This window comes from Onychostoma macrolepis, chromosome 03 (genome assembly GCF_012432095.1).
Source record: "Onychostoma macrolepis isolate SWU-2019 chromosome 03, ASM1243209v1, whole genome shotgun sequence".
Classification (NCBI taxonomy): Eukaryota; Metazoa; Chordata; class Actinopteri; order Cypriniformes; family Cyprinidae; genus Onychostoma; species Onychostoma macrolepis.
This window is the reverse complement of record NC_081157.1, coordinates 15,624,092-15,642,089: the sequence shown is the minus strand read 5'-3', so window position 1 is coordinate 15,642,089 and position 17,998 is coordinate 15,624,092. Positions and strand designations below refer to the sequence as shown.

At 35.3% G+C, this 17,998-nt stretch overlaps 1 protein-coding gene across 4 annotated transcripts in view; it reads left to right on the top strand.

Annotated features, from left to right (window-relative positions):
• The window catches only part of cep112 (centrosomal protein 112), a 178,135-nt gene extending 162,793 nt beyond the window's left edge, over window positions 1-15,342 (top strand). The window contains exon 25 of one of the 4 annotated variants that reach the window (XM_058770000.1): window positions 15,033-15,342. In XM_058770000.1, coding sequence (XP_058625983.1) covers window positions 15,033-15,219 — 187 coding nt within the window. In that variant the 3' untranslated portion in view covers window positions 15,220-15,342. The other 3 variants (XM_058769999.1, XM_058770003.1, XM_058770002.1) reach the window with 3 other exon arrangements.
• Window positions 15,343-17,998: the final 2,656 nt, after the last annotated feature.

Sequence of the window (17,998 nt, the reverse complement as noted above, 5' to 3'; positions counted from 1 at the left end):
TTTAAAGGCATAGTTCACCAAAAAAAAAAAAAAAACTATTCTGTCATTAATTACGCACCCTTATGTCGTCCCAAACCCATAAGACCTTCGTTCATATTTGGAAAACAAATTAAGATATTTTTGATGAAATCTGAGAGCTCTGTGAACCTCCAAGGGTCCTACCACAGTCAAGGCCCAGAAACGTAGTATAAGGACATTGATGAAATAGTCCATGTGACATCAGTGGTTCAACCATAATTGTATGTAGCTACGAGAATACTTTTTGTTCACAAAGAAAACAAAAATAACGACTTTATTCAATAATTTCTTCTCTTCCGTGTCAGTCTTCGACCTGCGTTCACGAGAGTATCATGACGCATGCATGTGTGATTTTGATCAGAATATTATAGGCATGCTGGACTATAATATAATTTCATTTCTCTCTCTTTCACTTTCTGACATAGGCAAGTTTCTATCCACTTTGTGCACTGTTCTGTTGTAAGTGAAACTGTGTAAAAAGTAAGCTAAGTAAGTATAAAATTTGCGGTCTCCAGCCTGTTTCCATCCAATAAAATGGTGTGCGTAATAAAGTCATTCTTTAAGAAAAATGAATTGGTGTTTACGTTTAGGCGCATCAAAAATGAAATAATAATAATTCTGCCCAAAATGTATAAAACATTTTAGTTTGCAACATTGTGAAATAAAAGAAATGATAAATCAAGAAAATAATATTTGACAAAATATATGAATAAATAATGAGAGGTTGTTTTTACCACAGCAAAACATTTGCTTTTATTCTTTGAACTGTTTTAAATCCCTACTAAGAAAAAGTTGCTCTAAAATGACATGGACCATTCAACTGTAATATGCAACTTGAAGTTTTTTAGGCCACTATGTATGAATAGATTTAATGTACGCTTGAACTTTACCAAGAAACAAGCTTTAATGGGAGCAACATACAGGCATTTTAGGAATTAACACAGAATTTATGCAGTAAAAAACACTTTAGAGACCAATTCTCACTATTAACTACTAGCATATTGGCTGTTTATTAGTACTTGTAATGTAACTTGCACATATTAATGCATTACTCTGCATGAACACATTTTAGATACCTTAATCCTGATACCTAAACTTATGTACTACCTTACTAACTGTTAATAAGCAGCAAATTATGAGTTTATTGAGGCAAAAGTCATAGTTAATAGTGAGAATTGGTTCCAAAATAAATCGTGACCAAAGATTGTGTTGTGAAATTTTAATGATAGTCAGCATTTCCATCTGCTGCATCAGTAAATATTTTGATGCGCTGAATCGGTTTCCGCAAAACCCTTGAATGGAAACTTGGCTATACTGATAGCAAGATGTTTTAGCACTAATGCAATGCAATGAATAGGTTGTGCATTATGTGCATTTTAATTTGTGTTTTATCATTCTGTTTTTGTGACCAGTAGTTTTTGTAGTCAGGATAATAATTATATGAAATACTGGGAAGTACAGTTTGGAAGCACAAACCACACCTCATCTCATAAATCAAATATTTTCTGATAAGCTATTGACCAGTCCTCAATAGTACACTAAATATAAAAAAATAAAAACAACTCACCGGTTACAACCGAAACCTAATTTAGATTAACTTCATTCATGATTATTTAACCTGCACGTTTTCTACACAGTAAGTCCAGGCTTTCATAAAAATGAATTCCCCATTGCTACAATGTAGTGGTCCTGTGGTGTGATCTCTAAAAATATGTTTGAGGCTTGGATATGTTGTTTTAAAAAATGTTTAATGCACTAGTTAAAAACCATGTTTCATTCAACACATCGTAATCACAATCCCTGTGTCTCTCTCTCACTGTATAGGTAGTGGATGATATCAGGCCATTCATTTATGTCCTCATACAGACTTGTAAGGCGAGCCCTTCCTGATACACACGCCACCATCCTCATCCTCACTCACCGCTGCTTTCATGCTGCACTTGTCTGATGTGCCACTTTTTTAAGCCATATTTATGTACCAAGTCATTGTATTTATTTTTTTTGGTTGTTGTTGTTGTTGGATTCATTTTTAATTGTAATGTTCGTCTGTGAAAAACATAATTTGTTGTTGTTTTTTTTGGTTTTGTTTTTTATTATTATCATTATAATTAAATATGACATTGTTTTGTAAACCTCTGACTTTGCATTGTTGTCATTTTCCTGTTGGCTTCAGTTAAAGTGCCCCTATTATGGATTTTTGAAAATTACAGTGAATGAAAACACCCTGCAAAGTTTTAAATCTGAAAGTGCACCGTGTTATTATCTCTCAAAAGAAAGAGTCGACTCTGAACCATTGAAACGGGTTGTTTTTAAAATGAAATTGACGTCAACATGAAACCTCAGCATATTGCCCGTCCACTTGTTGGTCTCTTCGCATTGGTCTGAATGAAAATGCAAATTCATTCTTTGCCACTAGGTGCCACTTCTGGAACGGTAAAAATAGCACACAAAGCAGCACTGCTCTGCTTTATCAGACATTACAGGCATGATGGAATGGAAATGAGACCAATCGACCAATCACCGCAGATTAGCATCACGCAAAGGAGGGGTTTGGGAGTCGTTGAGCAAGTAAGAAAAATAAATGCATATTATAAGAAAATGAAAGTGTTTTTTTGACCTTGCATGCATATCAACTTGTTGTTGGGGACTCCCAAAACCAAAATATGAACCTTTCATTACCCATAATTGGGGCACTTTAAAGGTGAATCTGTGATTTCTGTGCTACTAGTGGAACTAAATGGAATTACAAAAAAATTATAAGCATGAGAAACAAGTTTCCCAAACACTTCCACCTCCATCTGTCATCTGGCAAACAACTGGTCCCGCCCCAAACTCACACAACTGACTGAGTCAGAAGTTGACATGTCAGGCTGCTCAAACAGTCACAGTTTACACTCTTCGAGAAGACAAACTACAGCAATGACTCTACATGCTAAACAGTATTTTAGCACAGACAATTATACACATCAGCATTAATGGCATTATTTAACAGTAGGATCCATGTGGCTATCATTTGCCTCTGATAACAGTTGTTATCATTGTTTTAGATCTCTTCTGTTGTAAAGTATTTTTACTGTTTGAAATTGAAAATCTTTGATTTTTTTATATTACATTTTTAGCTGTGATGGTAAATCCCAGTTTTTAGCAGCCACTACAATGTTACATTGCAAATAATGTTTAAAGTTGGCATGAAACAGAATTTGCGACCAAATTTACTTCTGAGTTGTGGCCTATTTCTGGGTGATTTGGCTCATCGAACAGGAAAAAAGTGTAGGCCATGAATGGAGGCAGATAAGAGTCTTACAAACATCAGCAGAGAAAATTGAGTCATATCACAGGAGCTTGTGCTGATTTCATACAGAATATTTATTCTTATTATTGAGTCATTCTCAAAATATGGTGTCAAACCTGTACCTTGACCTTTGAGTTATACTATAAAAATATTTATAGTCAAGAAACTCCATGTATGATGCATCATTTCATAACATAAAAGTTTATAGTGTTTGACAAGCACCTTGTCCCCTTTATCTGGTACACCACTTCTGACATTTACAGTTGTTGATTTGTTTATTTTTAATCAGTTTCTTTTCTAAAGTAAAGCATAAGTGCAAAGTCTAACAGTTGTTCAAAAGAACATGCAAATAACTAAAGATATTAACAAGTCCATAGCAATTGTACTTGTACGTTTATCAACCAATGTTAAAAACTATTTTAAAAATACACAATACTATAGAAATGTACATCCAAACTCAAAGAGGCTTTTCAGATGTGCACATTAATGAAGTTCAAAAAGTAAAAAAAAAAAAAGTTTGTAAAACTAATTAACTTTTTTTATGTTTCAGTTTAAATTCATTGGCTTTCTTTGTTCACGTGAAATGTTCATTTAAAAAAAGTAATAATTTACTGATTACAGTCTCATCAGATGTACGTTTCCGATGATTTTAACATATCTAAAAACATTTTTATAAGAATTTGTGACTGGTGTTACAATCATGTCTTGCAATATCCATGCGTGCAAAGGTTCTGCGCGATCCTCTTGTTCAATATTCTTGGGGTCTGAATTGATATAGCAATATTGACAAACTTGCTGTTCTGGCAAGGGGCGGGGCAATATTGAAACACCATCTAAGCAGTTCGCCAATCACAATGCACGGGGACAGCTAACCAATCACAACACATTTCGCTTTTCGGATGGAGGGCCTTCATCAAACCCGGAACTAATCGAGCCGTTTGTGCCAGGCTGGGGAGAAAGTTATTGTAATAATGTAAATTATGTGAAAAATAATGTGATTTTCGAACCACCAAGCATGAGAGCATGTTCTAGTACACCCCCAAAACAAAATCAAGACTTTGTAAAAGAGCATAATAGGACCCCTTTAAAAAATATTTTTAAATTTTTCTTTAAAAACTATAAGTCTGTTTTTTCAGTCTTTTGAGAGATTAAGTGCTGTCACACACATCTGAAACCTGGAAAATGGGAAAAATAAACTAAAGTGTTTTTTTGTTTGTTTGTTTTTGCTTACAGTAAATTATTACGAGCATTATGGATAAATGGATCAAAGTTTAAGAATAACCATTCCATTGAAATCAGTGAGAAGCACTCTACAGACCAATAACAGCTATGTGAAATGCTACAAGAAAACATAAGATGAAACTTCAGCTGAATATCCTAATAATCTTAGAAAGTGTAGTATGAATCTAATATGTCACACACTTTCCTTTTTGTTGACATTATTATTTACATTGTATTCAACATATTCACGGCAGTTCAGAAATGAAATGTCCACTAAAATGTTAATGCTCTATCACATTTTAAATTACCATACCACCTACACTAAACCCCACACTAAACCTAACCGATGGTGTTAACAAAAGCAAACAAGCAATAAAACCCTTTGCTGAAGTAACCATGCTATTTTAGCTTCCATATACAAGACTTTGGTTCTTTTTTGTGGAGTGTTCATGTTTCACCAGACTTCTACCAAAGTGCTTCACAAGTGCAACGCCGTACCAGGTGAGCTTCAGGCAAAATGAGTGAAAAAGTAATATATGTGACCCTGGACCACAAAACCAGTCTTAAGTCTCAATTTTTCGAAATTGAGATGTATACATCATCTGAAATTATATTTGGCCGAGATACAACTATTTGAAAATCTGGAATCTGAAGGTGCAAAAAAAACTCTTGAGAAAATCGCCTTTAAATTTGTCCAAATGAAGTTCTTAGCAATGCATATTACTAATCAAAAATGAAGTTTTGATATATTTATGGTAAGAAATGTACAAGATATCTTCATGGAACATGATCTTTACTTAATATTCTAATGATTTTTGGCATAAAAGAAAAATTGATAATTTTGACCCATACAATGTATTTTTGGCTATTGCTACAAATATACCCCAGCGATTTAAGACTGGTTTTGTGGTCCAGGGTCACATATATGGAGCAGATTATGTGATGAAAATGTGTAAATCATGCACTATGGTAAAAGTGTTTTGAAGTCATAACATTGTATTTTCCAAGAAGCCACGCAAAAATAAGTCTTATCGTAATAAGTATTTATCGACAATCTGCCCCATAATCATAATCTGTGTGAAAAGCAACAAATGTTGTTGGTGTTTTACTGCCTCCTAGTATCTGCAGGTAAATGTATTTTTTTAAGTTACTTTTGTAAGTTTTGCAGGAATATTGGCTGAGTCACATATTTCTAATGAGCCAAGGAGCCTATTCCAGAGTCAAGGGGCAAAATCAGGGAAACACCCCAGATGGATCCCAGCTGAACTATCATTTTAAATTCAGTTTTCTGACGGCAATTTCTTCCAGTTTACCACTGGAAGAAATTGCCGTCAGAAAACTGAATTTAAAATTGAGTGAAAATATGAAGTGAATCCCACACTGAAATTAGTCTAATGTATATTTAGGACAATATGTTTGATGTTCAGTTTACATCAAATCAACATCAGGCCAAGTTTTTCATGGGCATATTTGACCTGTTTTTTTATGTTAATTTGATGTGGGATGGCGAGTGAAGTTGACAATATAAATTAATAATACAGAATGCAATTATGAATGTTAGTCAACATAAAACACTGTAATGTTTCTAATGAACTCACATTTGAATCATGTCTAATAATTTTGAACTTTATCCATGAAATGTAACATTCATATAATTTACATTTCATGTGGTAACTGATTTGGAGCACTCTACAAAGGCAGCAACTGTGGTGTCATACAAATAGTGATCTGAGGCTCACACTTGACTCACAATAGAGTTTCACGTTAGCGTGTCGCTAAGCCAACGGTGTGATGCTTAAATGCTGTCTAGGTAGATGGCTCTTAGGCCATCGGTTGTGCTGCTTTCTGTTTTCCTGTTCTTTGTAACGTAAGAATAGTTGTAATACCAGTCAATATTCACATAGCTAAACTTTGTTTAATAGAGAAGATCACGTGTTGAAAGCATCTTCCCAGACAATATTTTGAAGCAGCATTTGCTAAAGTTGTATCTGCATTGAAGAGTACAATATTTAACACATCTGCCCACTCAAATTCCTCTTGTCCATGGTCTGATCTGCGTTTTTCCAAAGGTAACACAACCCCACCAGATATTTATTTGATGTGCAGATTTTGCTGTTGAGCCGAACGGACAAATGTTAGACAAAGCTCTGAGTAACAGGAGCTTCAGACTCCTGCTGGAAAAACCTTGGAGGAGTTGTGGTTGGAAACACTGATCAAATGATCATCAAGAACCTCATCAAGTGCTGTTTTATCAAGCATTGTCTCTCTGTGAATAGCGGCTGTGGACTTTTGGTTAGATGAAGGGTATTTGGTGCTCTGTTTTCCACTGTAGCAGCAAAGATTCAACGCTTTTAATGAAATAAAAATACAAAATAGTCTTCAACTTAGTTTGAAAAGCATCTGTTTTCCTAATGAAGGTCAGTGAAAGAAGGTGTGTAAATTAAATCAATGAAAATAATGGTAACACTTTAGTTTAGGGACCAATTCTCACTATAAACTAGTTTTTTATTAACATATTGCTAGCTTATTGGCTGTTTATTAGTACTTATAAAGCACATATTAATGGACCATATTTTAGATACCTTAATCCACCCCATGCCTAACAACTACCTTACTAACTTTAACTTTAACTAACGTTTTGTTGGGGAAAAAGTTGCAATTAATAACTAGTTAAGATTGAGAATTGGTCCCCAAACTAAAGTGTGACCAAAATAACACCTGGCACACTTCCAATTCAAATCTTTATAATAGAAACAATTTCTAAAAGAAAACAAATAATAAGATGCAAACCCATGAGTTCCGGCAAAGAATGGTGCAATCCACAGCACACACAAAATAGACTTTTACCCAAAACAGTCAAATTAGACACACCTGCTCAAATGAAATGACAAAGGTGATCAGTGTCAACAACCACTAGGTGGCTAGTATACAAAGGACATGTCTAGATAATAGTTTATATAATATGCTGTGTCTGAATTTGGCTTCTTATGCTGCACCCTTTTTGAGAAGAAAAGGTAGACACTTTTGAGTGTGTAGCTGAAGAGTAGACATACTTTCACATCTTAAAATTGTGCAGTTACTTACTGTCACCATAAACCAACCTCTGTCAATCGTGCTGTCACAGTTATCATCCTCATATACACATTTAATGTAATTTAATTTTTTTTTTAAACTACTCAAAAAAAAAAAAAAAAAAATTCTCATCCACTCATTTAAATAGTGGCTAAACATACCTATTTTGCTGTTATCTATGTGTATCTTTTCAAAAGTTCCCAAAATTTTTGCAGATAAAATATAACACAGATAGCATTAAATAAATATTTTTCGGTAAGATAGATATTATTAATAATTCAAACTCCTTTCAGAGCATCTCTACTTAATTGTCGGTCTCACAAACATCTGCCATATTTTCAGTTTTTTTTTTTTCGAATTCTCCTCCAAAGAGCAGTGGGTTGTGGGCAATAACAGAGTTATTTTACAAAATTTACCCAAAGTAGTAGATTGTCCAGGGACTTTTGGCATACTCCTTTTGCTTTTGGGACACACTTATTCTAATCTCACATACTCTTTAGCATTGATATTATGCACGCTGGGATGCAGGGATAGTTTGTTTAACTTATCTAATAGCTCCCACTATAAAACGTGAGTTTTTAAAAGTAATGGGACACCAAAGTATAGCTATTCATGAAGGCATTCACTTTTCTCTCTCTGTTTCCTCCCACTCGTCTATTGCTGTACCGCACAGAACGCAAAGACAGTGGGATATCTGTTAAACAATAACACGGGAACTCTCTGCGGCCTTCATTATGCTCCAATCTTGCCCCGCACCACAGTCACCAAGTCCATCCAAACAAGAGGTCACATATTTAACGTGACCACGCTCTACAGGACTCCACAATAGATCCCGACTGCAGCCAAAACCAAAGCTATTTTCAACCTTATCAATATTTTTCATCTGTGGAGTATTGGGAGGATCAAAGGGATTTTTACACGCTCCGGTCTGTCTCTGTCTTATCTGCAGATCAGGAGGGCGTAGCGCTGTGTGCCATTACCTCATAAAGGCAGATTACAGCCAGTGGAATATCCCACACTGGCTCTAAAACAGGAGGTGGCAGTTAGGTTTCCACACCTGCATTCCACAGCAGTGCTGATATTTATTAACACTTTATACTGATATGAAACCATCTAGCACTGGTCAAAGTTTGTATTTGCATTTGGAAACCCAGTGTAATGCTGCTTTCAGGTCATATCAGAATGATCATGTTTAGGAGATGAATGCACATGAACACCACCACAGTGTCATAATTACTAGTGGAATTTCTGCTGCTGACAAGTTGTCCTCGCTTATTAGTTGGGAAGTCATAAAGTGATTTTAGTCCTGGCTGGGTCAGGAGGCCTTTCTGTGTAGAGTTTGAATGCACTCACTATTTGCATGGGTTTCCTCTGGGTGCAATTCCCACAATCCAGAGGCATACAGGTGAATTGAGGATGCTGAAATTGCCTCACCCAGTATACAGTACATCCTTGCCTACAGCCTGAGGTGCAAAGACAGAGCTTTTTTAGCATCAATGCAACAAAATGAATAGCGAATACATTTTATGTAGTTGATGCAGTCGCCTGTGTATTTGTTGTCTGATGGTAGAGAATACGATTGTATTAATAATAGTTTAAATAGACCAGTCATAGTTTGCTACCATGTTTTCTGATGCATCCCCAAGCAGGAAAACTAGGCGCTCCAAGACTGTCTAAAACAGGGGTGTCCAAATCTGTTCCTGGAGGTTTTAATGTCATGTGAAGTTTAGCTCCAATCCTAATTAAAAGCTCCGAAAGCAGCTAATCAAGATCGTCAGATTCACTAGGAACTTCCAGACAAGTGTGGCCTTGATCCAAATGGCACCCTACACCTTTGCAGTCTTCCTCTGAGTCCTCGCTTTTGTGACGTAAAGGGGGTGCTCGCGAACACCCTTGTGAAAGCCTAAATGATGAATGGGACACCTTACTATCTCATGGACTTAATGGATTTGTGTACACTGCAGCCATTGTAAGCCCACAAGACCACAAGTGAACATGAAGTGTGCCATTTGGGACAGGCCCTGTGTTGGAGCTGGTTGGAGATAAACTTTGAAGGACGTTGACCCTCCAGGAGCAGGACTGGACACCGCTGATCCACAGCAATGTTACACTGCATTATGAAACAGAAGTTGGGATCATCTTTTTCCCCCTATTTGGACATACATCTGAGTGAAGAAACTTCTAAAAAAAGACTGCAATATTCCACAAAAAATTTAAATTTGTCATTTTCCAACCTTTACCAACCTCGTGGTAACTTTAAGGTGCCATTTATGTGCATTCATCCCTTAAATATGATCATTCTAATGTGACTTGAGGGCAGCACTTTGAGTCCAGACTTTTTAAATTAGAGTCTTGTCAATGTAAATACATATTGAAGCTCTAATTGTGAATGTTTACTGTACAAATAAATTAGTGCATATTTTGTGTACTGTAGGAGCTTGAAATGCACAATCTTTTCTCTTTAATTTGTTGAATTAGATTTTAAAATCTTCTAGTCTTTCTCAGTAAGAGAGGATAATAAATATGATATTTTCAGCAAAATCATGTAAACACAGATCATGCCATAATGGCAACTTCTGAACTCACAAACAGAATATTCCCAAAAGGACAGCAATAGATCAGGTTAAAAAAATAAATAAATAACCTCAGCGATTATTTTGCTCAGTCGAGCAAACAGACTTGTATTGATGCATCATTCTGGCCAGTGCTGTTGCAGTGTACTGTGGGTGTAAATTGTTTATCATAATATTCCTTGAATATTATGATAAAGAGTTTACACCCACAATAATATTAATAATGTTCCATCACACATTTGTTTTTTATGTTTCATTTGGATCTGAACCAAATATGATGCAAGATAATGAATTATTTGTACTTTCTCTTTATTGTTGAACATTGCTCATGCATACCTTAACATCAATTCATCCGCCTTTTAATTGAGTAGTAATATATTTATGTAATTTTCATTTAAACTGATTGTTTACAATCACTATCCAGGTTTCCCATTATTGTCATTTAATAGAAAAAGGGTGAAACTACCCCAGGGTTTCATCAGTATGTTTTGTCACTGTTTAAAGTACAAATGTTTTGATGAGTCTGGTCATTTGGAGAGATTCTCTCAAAGAAAATATTATTTTAGGTTAGTCACAGCCTTGTTTTCTCAGTCTGGCTGTAATCAGTACAGTATATGTGTTTAACACAGATGTATCTCTAGTAGAATTGTTTGGGTTTGGAACAGCCACATGAACAAAGACGGGGCCACAGTATATTAGGATTTTTGTTGACCATTTTTGTGGAACATTTTGTTGGCACTAAGTAACTTTGCACCTACATGTCAACAAACTCTCATTAGAATATTAGTAGACTGTCTGCTTCGTATCTACTAACTCTTTATTGTGATGGCATCTCAACAGACATTCTACTGACTATAAGTAACTTTGCAAGTACATGTCAACTTAATCTAACCCTAACCCTACCAGTCAACTAATACACTACTACACTGTAAAAAGTGATAAGTTGACTTAACTTAAAAAAATGGAGGAAACATGTTGCCTTCAAATTTTTAAGTAAATGATAATTAAAAAAATAATTCACTTAACTTATTTTTTTAATTATCATTTACTTAAACATTTTAAGTTGCTTATTAGCATGCCTATTACTAGCATATTGGCTGTATGATTTACTTGAATATTGCAAAAAAATGCATATGACACACTAAAAAGTGTACAAATGATTCTATTACACAATGCTAACACACAAAGGAGAACTCAAAATTATAGTATGCCACTCTCGTGATCCACAGACCTTAAGAGACCTTTCAGTTCAGGTAAATGTGGACAGAGAGCGGTTGAGGTCTTTAGTTTGTCCCGGGATGGTGATGTGATTTAATGATTGCACAGGCATATCCACAGCTGCATTTAAACAAACTTTCTGTCCCTGCATGTACTGAGGCAGCTTCATAATCCATGTCAAGCCTTGTTGTAACCTACCTCTTTTATTCAGTGTTTTGTTGTTTGCTTATGTTACTTTCAACACTAGCATAACATTTTGTGTCATTATCACAGTGTGCAGGGATACATAGACTTTTTGAAGTGTGGTGTTAAGGGAACCTGCCATTGGAGTCTTGACAATGACACAGTCTGAGTGTAAATGTGTGTGACAATCTTTTCTGTTCCTTTGTCTCTCATGGATTTTCTGTCAGACTAGTTTCTGTTCCATGTACACAGGACAGGTTTCCTTTTTTCCGCTCTATTTGTGTAGGGCCAGACGAGTTCATATTTGTCTGTTTCCCATCATTAATATTGATGTGTTGCATTGTGACACAGAGAACTGTGCTCAGTCTGGCAGTCATAACGCTCATGTTAAAGCTGCTGTTAGTGTGTGTCTGTCTGCTGTTGTCAGTGTGAGTAATATAAAAAATGACCATGTTTTCACATTGCTCTTTAATAATGCAGAGTCAATAAACCACATCATATAGCTGGTCCATATAAACTAACACAGTTTTAATTCTATATTCTGATAATGCCTTTCTGTCCAGCATCTGTCAGGAGGCTTGGGTCCAAAAGACTGAGAACACACTGAAAATATGGCATTTTATTATGAACAGAGCCCTTTTGAAAAATTACAATCAAGGGATATTATTATAACATGAAATTGTAAAAAATTGAAGACTGCATTATTACTAGGTCACTAATCAAATTAGTGACATTAATCATGTGAACCCCTCTGGACAGCTCAGATGTCCTTGCTTCCACTGAAGCACAAGGTGCTCTTTGAAACATCTCAAAGCATGCTGGACAACGTGATCATTAGGTCTTACACAATCTTAGGGAGTCCCTGTCAGCTCAAAAAAATTAAATTAAAAAAATCAGTTAACAACGTATACTTTTCACACAAATTGTTATGCTTAAACTACAGCTTGCAATGAAACAAAAATATTAAATTATTTTAAAAAATAAATAAAATAAAAGTTCAACAGAAGCAGTTTCACTAGTGTATTGTTGGAATGATTTTAAAAACAGATATACTGAAAAGGAAGACAAAGTGATACTTTGCCAAACAATTGTGATCATACATCCACGAAAAGCACAATGTGTTTAAAAGACACAGAGCAAAAAAAATCATGATTAAATGTGAAACTATTTCTAAAGAAAGAAAGAAAAAGAAAGCTCTAGTTGGACTGCCTTGATAATCTCATTCAATGACATTCAGCCCATTTGGAATGTGATTTATGTGTCCAAATACCTTTGGGGCCATTGTGTATATACTACATGTCAGCCAGATTTGGGACAAACTAACAATATCCTTTTATACTTTTAGCAAAATTTACATTCTATTAATTTGGCAAAGGCTCAAGCAACTTATAAGGGTTACATCACCGAGTGTGTTCCCTGGAAATCACACCCACAGGTTTAGCTAGACAGGAACTACTTTCAGCAATATTATTTTATAGGACACAAGGCATGATGCTTGGTTTGTTAGACCACAGCTCCAGGTAGATTGTCATCTTCAGTCTAATGGCAGCTTCTAACATGCTGGAGGAAGGACAGAATCTTTTTCATGTGGGATTTCCTGTGTCCTGTGCTCTCAATCCCACACATTGGTGATGTGACACAAATTGAGGGGGCGTGTGTATTTTTCAGCCTTTTCCAACCCCAGTAATGCTAACAGGGTCTGATACTGACATTGTAGTTTGCAATGACATAAAAAAATAAACTCTCCAGCATTTTGACAGCAACTTTTTGGAATCAAAGCCAGTGAATGTATAACTCAATGTCAGCATGAAATGAAAACTCACCCTATTTTGTAAATGCATGTCATAGAACTTGTTCTGAATGATTCATTCATGTGTATGTTTGATTTTTATTTATTTATTATTAATTCATTCAAGTCATAACTGGATCTTCCAGTGAAAACATCTCTCTGGTGATGTATGCAGAACTTTTCCAAGAACTTACTCAGCATAAACCTGAGTGCAATGCCCATATCTCAACTGCAAAAACAGAAGCGCAAAAACAAAACAAAAAAAAGACACTGTGCACTTGTTTCTCTGGCACGCAAGGTCTACAGAGCCACAAGTCCCTTTCAGCAGTCTGTTAAACTCAGATGTACTTCACAATATGGAAGAAACCGACTGATCTGGACCGTGGCCGTAACCCTGCCTCTCCTCCTAGACAAATTAAGAAATAAAGAGGATGAGGATGAACCTTTAGGATGTCTTCATCTGCTCCCCACCGCTGGCAGAGGAAATGAAAATCATTTCTACAGATGTGCTCCCTTTCATGGCCAAAAAGGGATTAGAGAGAACATCAGACATTGTTTCTATGTATTGTTTGACTTTAAAGTCATGCGCAAAATGGGATTAAAACAAAACAAAAAATGCTGATAAATAACCTTCAGTAACCCAACCCCCCTCTTTGGCAGAAGACTAAACCAGCTTCAAATAGCTACCATGTTCCTGACAGCGTCCCACTGCTACTATCACCTCAAAGGCCATTCCAGGACGAAATTCAAGTTTATTTTCTTTAAATCTCCCATTTCTAACAAGATCCTCTTAAAAGCCCATAACAAGCAGCTGAATTGTTGCTCTCTTCATCTGGAGGGGTGTAAGACACCATGTCTAACTTCAAAGTCCATCTTAACGCCACACTTTAATTGTATCTACCCCGGCACCCTGCATGCCATCTGATTTTGCTGACTGCACTTACACTAACAGTTCTTTCTCTTTTTGGGTCCAGTCATCCTTTCTTTTGATTCATGCACACTTAAAGAGTTAGTTCACCCATAAATGAAAATTCTGTCATTATTTACTCATTATTCACTCTTATGTTTTCCAAACCAGAATGTATGAATGTGGAACACAAAAGGAGAAGTTCAGCAGAATCAACCCATGTGTTCTTGTCCATACAACAACACAGTGTTAGGGAAAGTTACTTTTAAAAGTATTGTATTACAATATTGGGTCCCACTTTATATTAGATGGCCTTAACTACTATGTACTTACATTTAAATTAATCATTTGATACAATGCACTTATTGTGTACATACATGTTCTTACATTGTACTTATATTGTTAATAATACCTTTATGTAATTACATCTGTAATTAATTTCTGTAATTACATTTATAATTACACTGTTGACCCATCCCTTACACCTTAACCCACTCTTAAAACTACCCATACCACCAAACCTGTCCCTAACCTTACCTGTATCCCACCTCAATAGCAGCAGAAGTGTTTTGCAATACAATATGAACACAATAAGTACATTGTACTTATTTTTTGATGTAAGTACATAGTAATTAAGGCCACCTAATATAAAGTGTGACCCAATATTGCATTAAAAAGTAGCTAACTGTATTACTTAGTTACTTTTTATGGAAAGTAATGTGCTACGTTACTTTTGCATTACTTTTTCTCATCTTTCAGCTGTGCTGCCATTCTGGATTGCTTGAAGAATAGGACTCAGGAGAAGAAAGTTCAACACTCTTCAGCGATAAAAAACATAAATGCTGTGTTTGTCAAAAGTCAATTTTTGCTTGTTAGTATGGTTGAATTGAATTATCGAAGGTCAAAAGTAAAGACATTGGTTATAAAAATGAGATTAAATACATAGAGGATATTTTTGTTATTTAACAGATTGAATTATTGCAAGTTTGTGTTTTTATTCATGTTGAGAAATACTGAATCTGTTTTTGTGCGAGTGAGATGAGTAAATTTCCCAATAACTCCCAATTTCTCTGTCAGTCAATAAATGGGGGAAAAAAAGTAAATGGCACTAGTTATTTGAAAAAGTGTAAATAAAAATAGTGCTGTCAAACGATTAATCGCATCCAAAATGAAAGTTTTTGTTTTCATAATATATGTATGTGTATATTTTTAATGTAGCTATATATAAATGCATATACATATTTCAGAAAAAATTTTTTATATATTAAATATATTTATTTATAATATAAATTATATGAATATAAATATAGACATGTATATACATGTAAATATTTTCAAAATATATACTGTATGTGTGTGTATTTATATATAGGCTACATAATAAATAAACAAAAACTTTCATTTTGAATGCGATTAATCGCGATTAATCGTTTGACAGCACTAATTAAAAGTAATGTGTAGCTTTGCTAGTTATACTTGACAAAAGTAATCTGATTATGTAACTCACATTACTTGTAATGCATTACCCCCAACACTGCAACGTCTCAAGAAATCCTCTGAAGACATACAAACAATGCTGACCTACAACTGCAAAACATAATAAAGGTTTTTAGATTGAATTTTGATCCATTTGGTATCAATTTTCACTTTTCATTTGTGAATCTGAACATAGCTAAGCCAAACTCGTAAGTCAACGGTCAAATTATAGCCTGAATTCAGTCATTTCTCAGTTTTTACTAAATGTGTAGTTGCCACGTTTTGCCACAACACTTAAGTAGATTTGAGTTTGCAGAAGTGTAATTTATTTTCCTGACACAAAGCTATCACATGACTTCAGAAGACTTGGAATATAATGTCATATTAATTGCTGTTATTGTGCTTTTAAGATATTTCTATGGTTCTTTTGGTCACTTTGTGTTAAGAAATCCTGCTTAACATCTCCTTTTGTGAAAATCACATGGGTTGGATGAATAAATGATGAGAGAACTTTCATTTCTTGATGCACTGTACCTTTAAAGATATTGTCCCAGACTGGTCTTGTTTATTTGCCTAAGCCATAATTTCCTCCCAAAGCATGGTCATTGCTCCGTGTATGCCATGCAAATCATGATCTGCTTCATTTTCTTTTGCCTCCCTGCATCTATGCCTTCCTCCTCCCCCCGACCCCTGCACACACTCACATCAGACATTCACAAAGTGGACATTCACACTTCACTCCTGGTGGACGTCTGTGATAATTGCCATAAGCCTCCTACTTGCTTTCATTTTCCATTGTTCTCCCTAAAGTCTTTGCTCTGGCTTGTGATAAAGGGATAATCACTTCAAAGCAAACTGCTGAGAGTTTAGCCTTGAGCTGAAAGAGCAGGCAGACAATACAGTCATTGAGAGCAGTTACTGATCACAGCGTTCATCACGGAGCAGCAGACGCTCTCAGACGCACTCACTTTAGCCGCTCCAAAATGAATACTCAGCAACTACCAAACGGGAATAAAAAACTGGCTTTGGCCATTGGCCGTTAACTTTATAAGATACTTATAAAGTGTGCACAGGTTCCACTAAAAATCTAACAATGGTGTTTCCTTTTGAAAGTGTTTTTTTTTTTTCTTTTCTAATTATTAGTTATTAAACAGGTAGATATTAACCAAGCTAGTTTGCAGTGTTGTCCAGTGATACGTATGAATGTCTTTGACCCTGCAAATGGCACATCCTGGATGATTTTGCCTGGACAATGACTTCCTACTCTCATTAGAATTAGAATAGAGCATTACAATGCAAGTCTCATTTGTGGACTGTTTCCACTGTAGACAAAACATCTGATCATTCAGAAAGATTTCCTGTGAAGATTAGGCAAGTGAGTAAAGCGGTGTTGAAAATCTGTTGCTCTAAAAATGTCTTAAAGATTATTTTCTAAAATGTACTTTATGTTCTGCTCACCATAGTATGACAGCAATGTACACAAAGCTTCACATCTGCTCTTTAAATTCATCTCATTTAGCACTAATGCATGTATTTTATAATATCCTGCTCCTTAAAGTGAATGTAGAACATCAAAGGAAGCGCTCGAGCCTTTGAAGTATCATGAGTGGAATCAGTGGAACGTCCTCCCTCACTAGTTCAAAATGCAGGACAAGCTTTTCTGGTAGTTTCACTTTTTTAGTTGAGAAGGACTTTTAACTATACTGCTACTGTACAGTAACCTACTTCAAACTTTTGTGGCGTCTTAACTAACCCCATCATGTCTTAAAGCAGTAGTTCAACCAAAAGTGAAAAGTTTTTCATCTTTTACCCAGATTTTACTCATGTTGTTCAAAACCTGTATTCGGTGGAACACAAAAGAAGATATTTTGAAAAATGTGTCAGTGTTGTTTTTCCCATACAATGAAAGACAATGGGGTCTTTCATTGTATAGGAAAAAATAACACTGACACATTTTTCTAAATATCTTCTTTTATATTATACTTTGGAATGAGTCGAATGACGTAAATGTGAGCAGATTATGACAGAATTTTTTTATTTTGGGTAAACTATTCCTTTAAAAATCAATGTATATGTCTACATTAGACATCTGGTTGTCTTAAAATATCAGTATACACATTGAATTAAAGGAATTGTTCACCTGAAAATTAAACTGTTGTCATCATTTACCCACATATGGAACATAGCTGGGCAGATATTGCCATTGCTTTCAAATGAAGACAGAAAACAACACTGGAGTGGTGAGATAT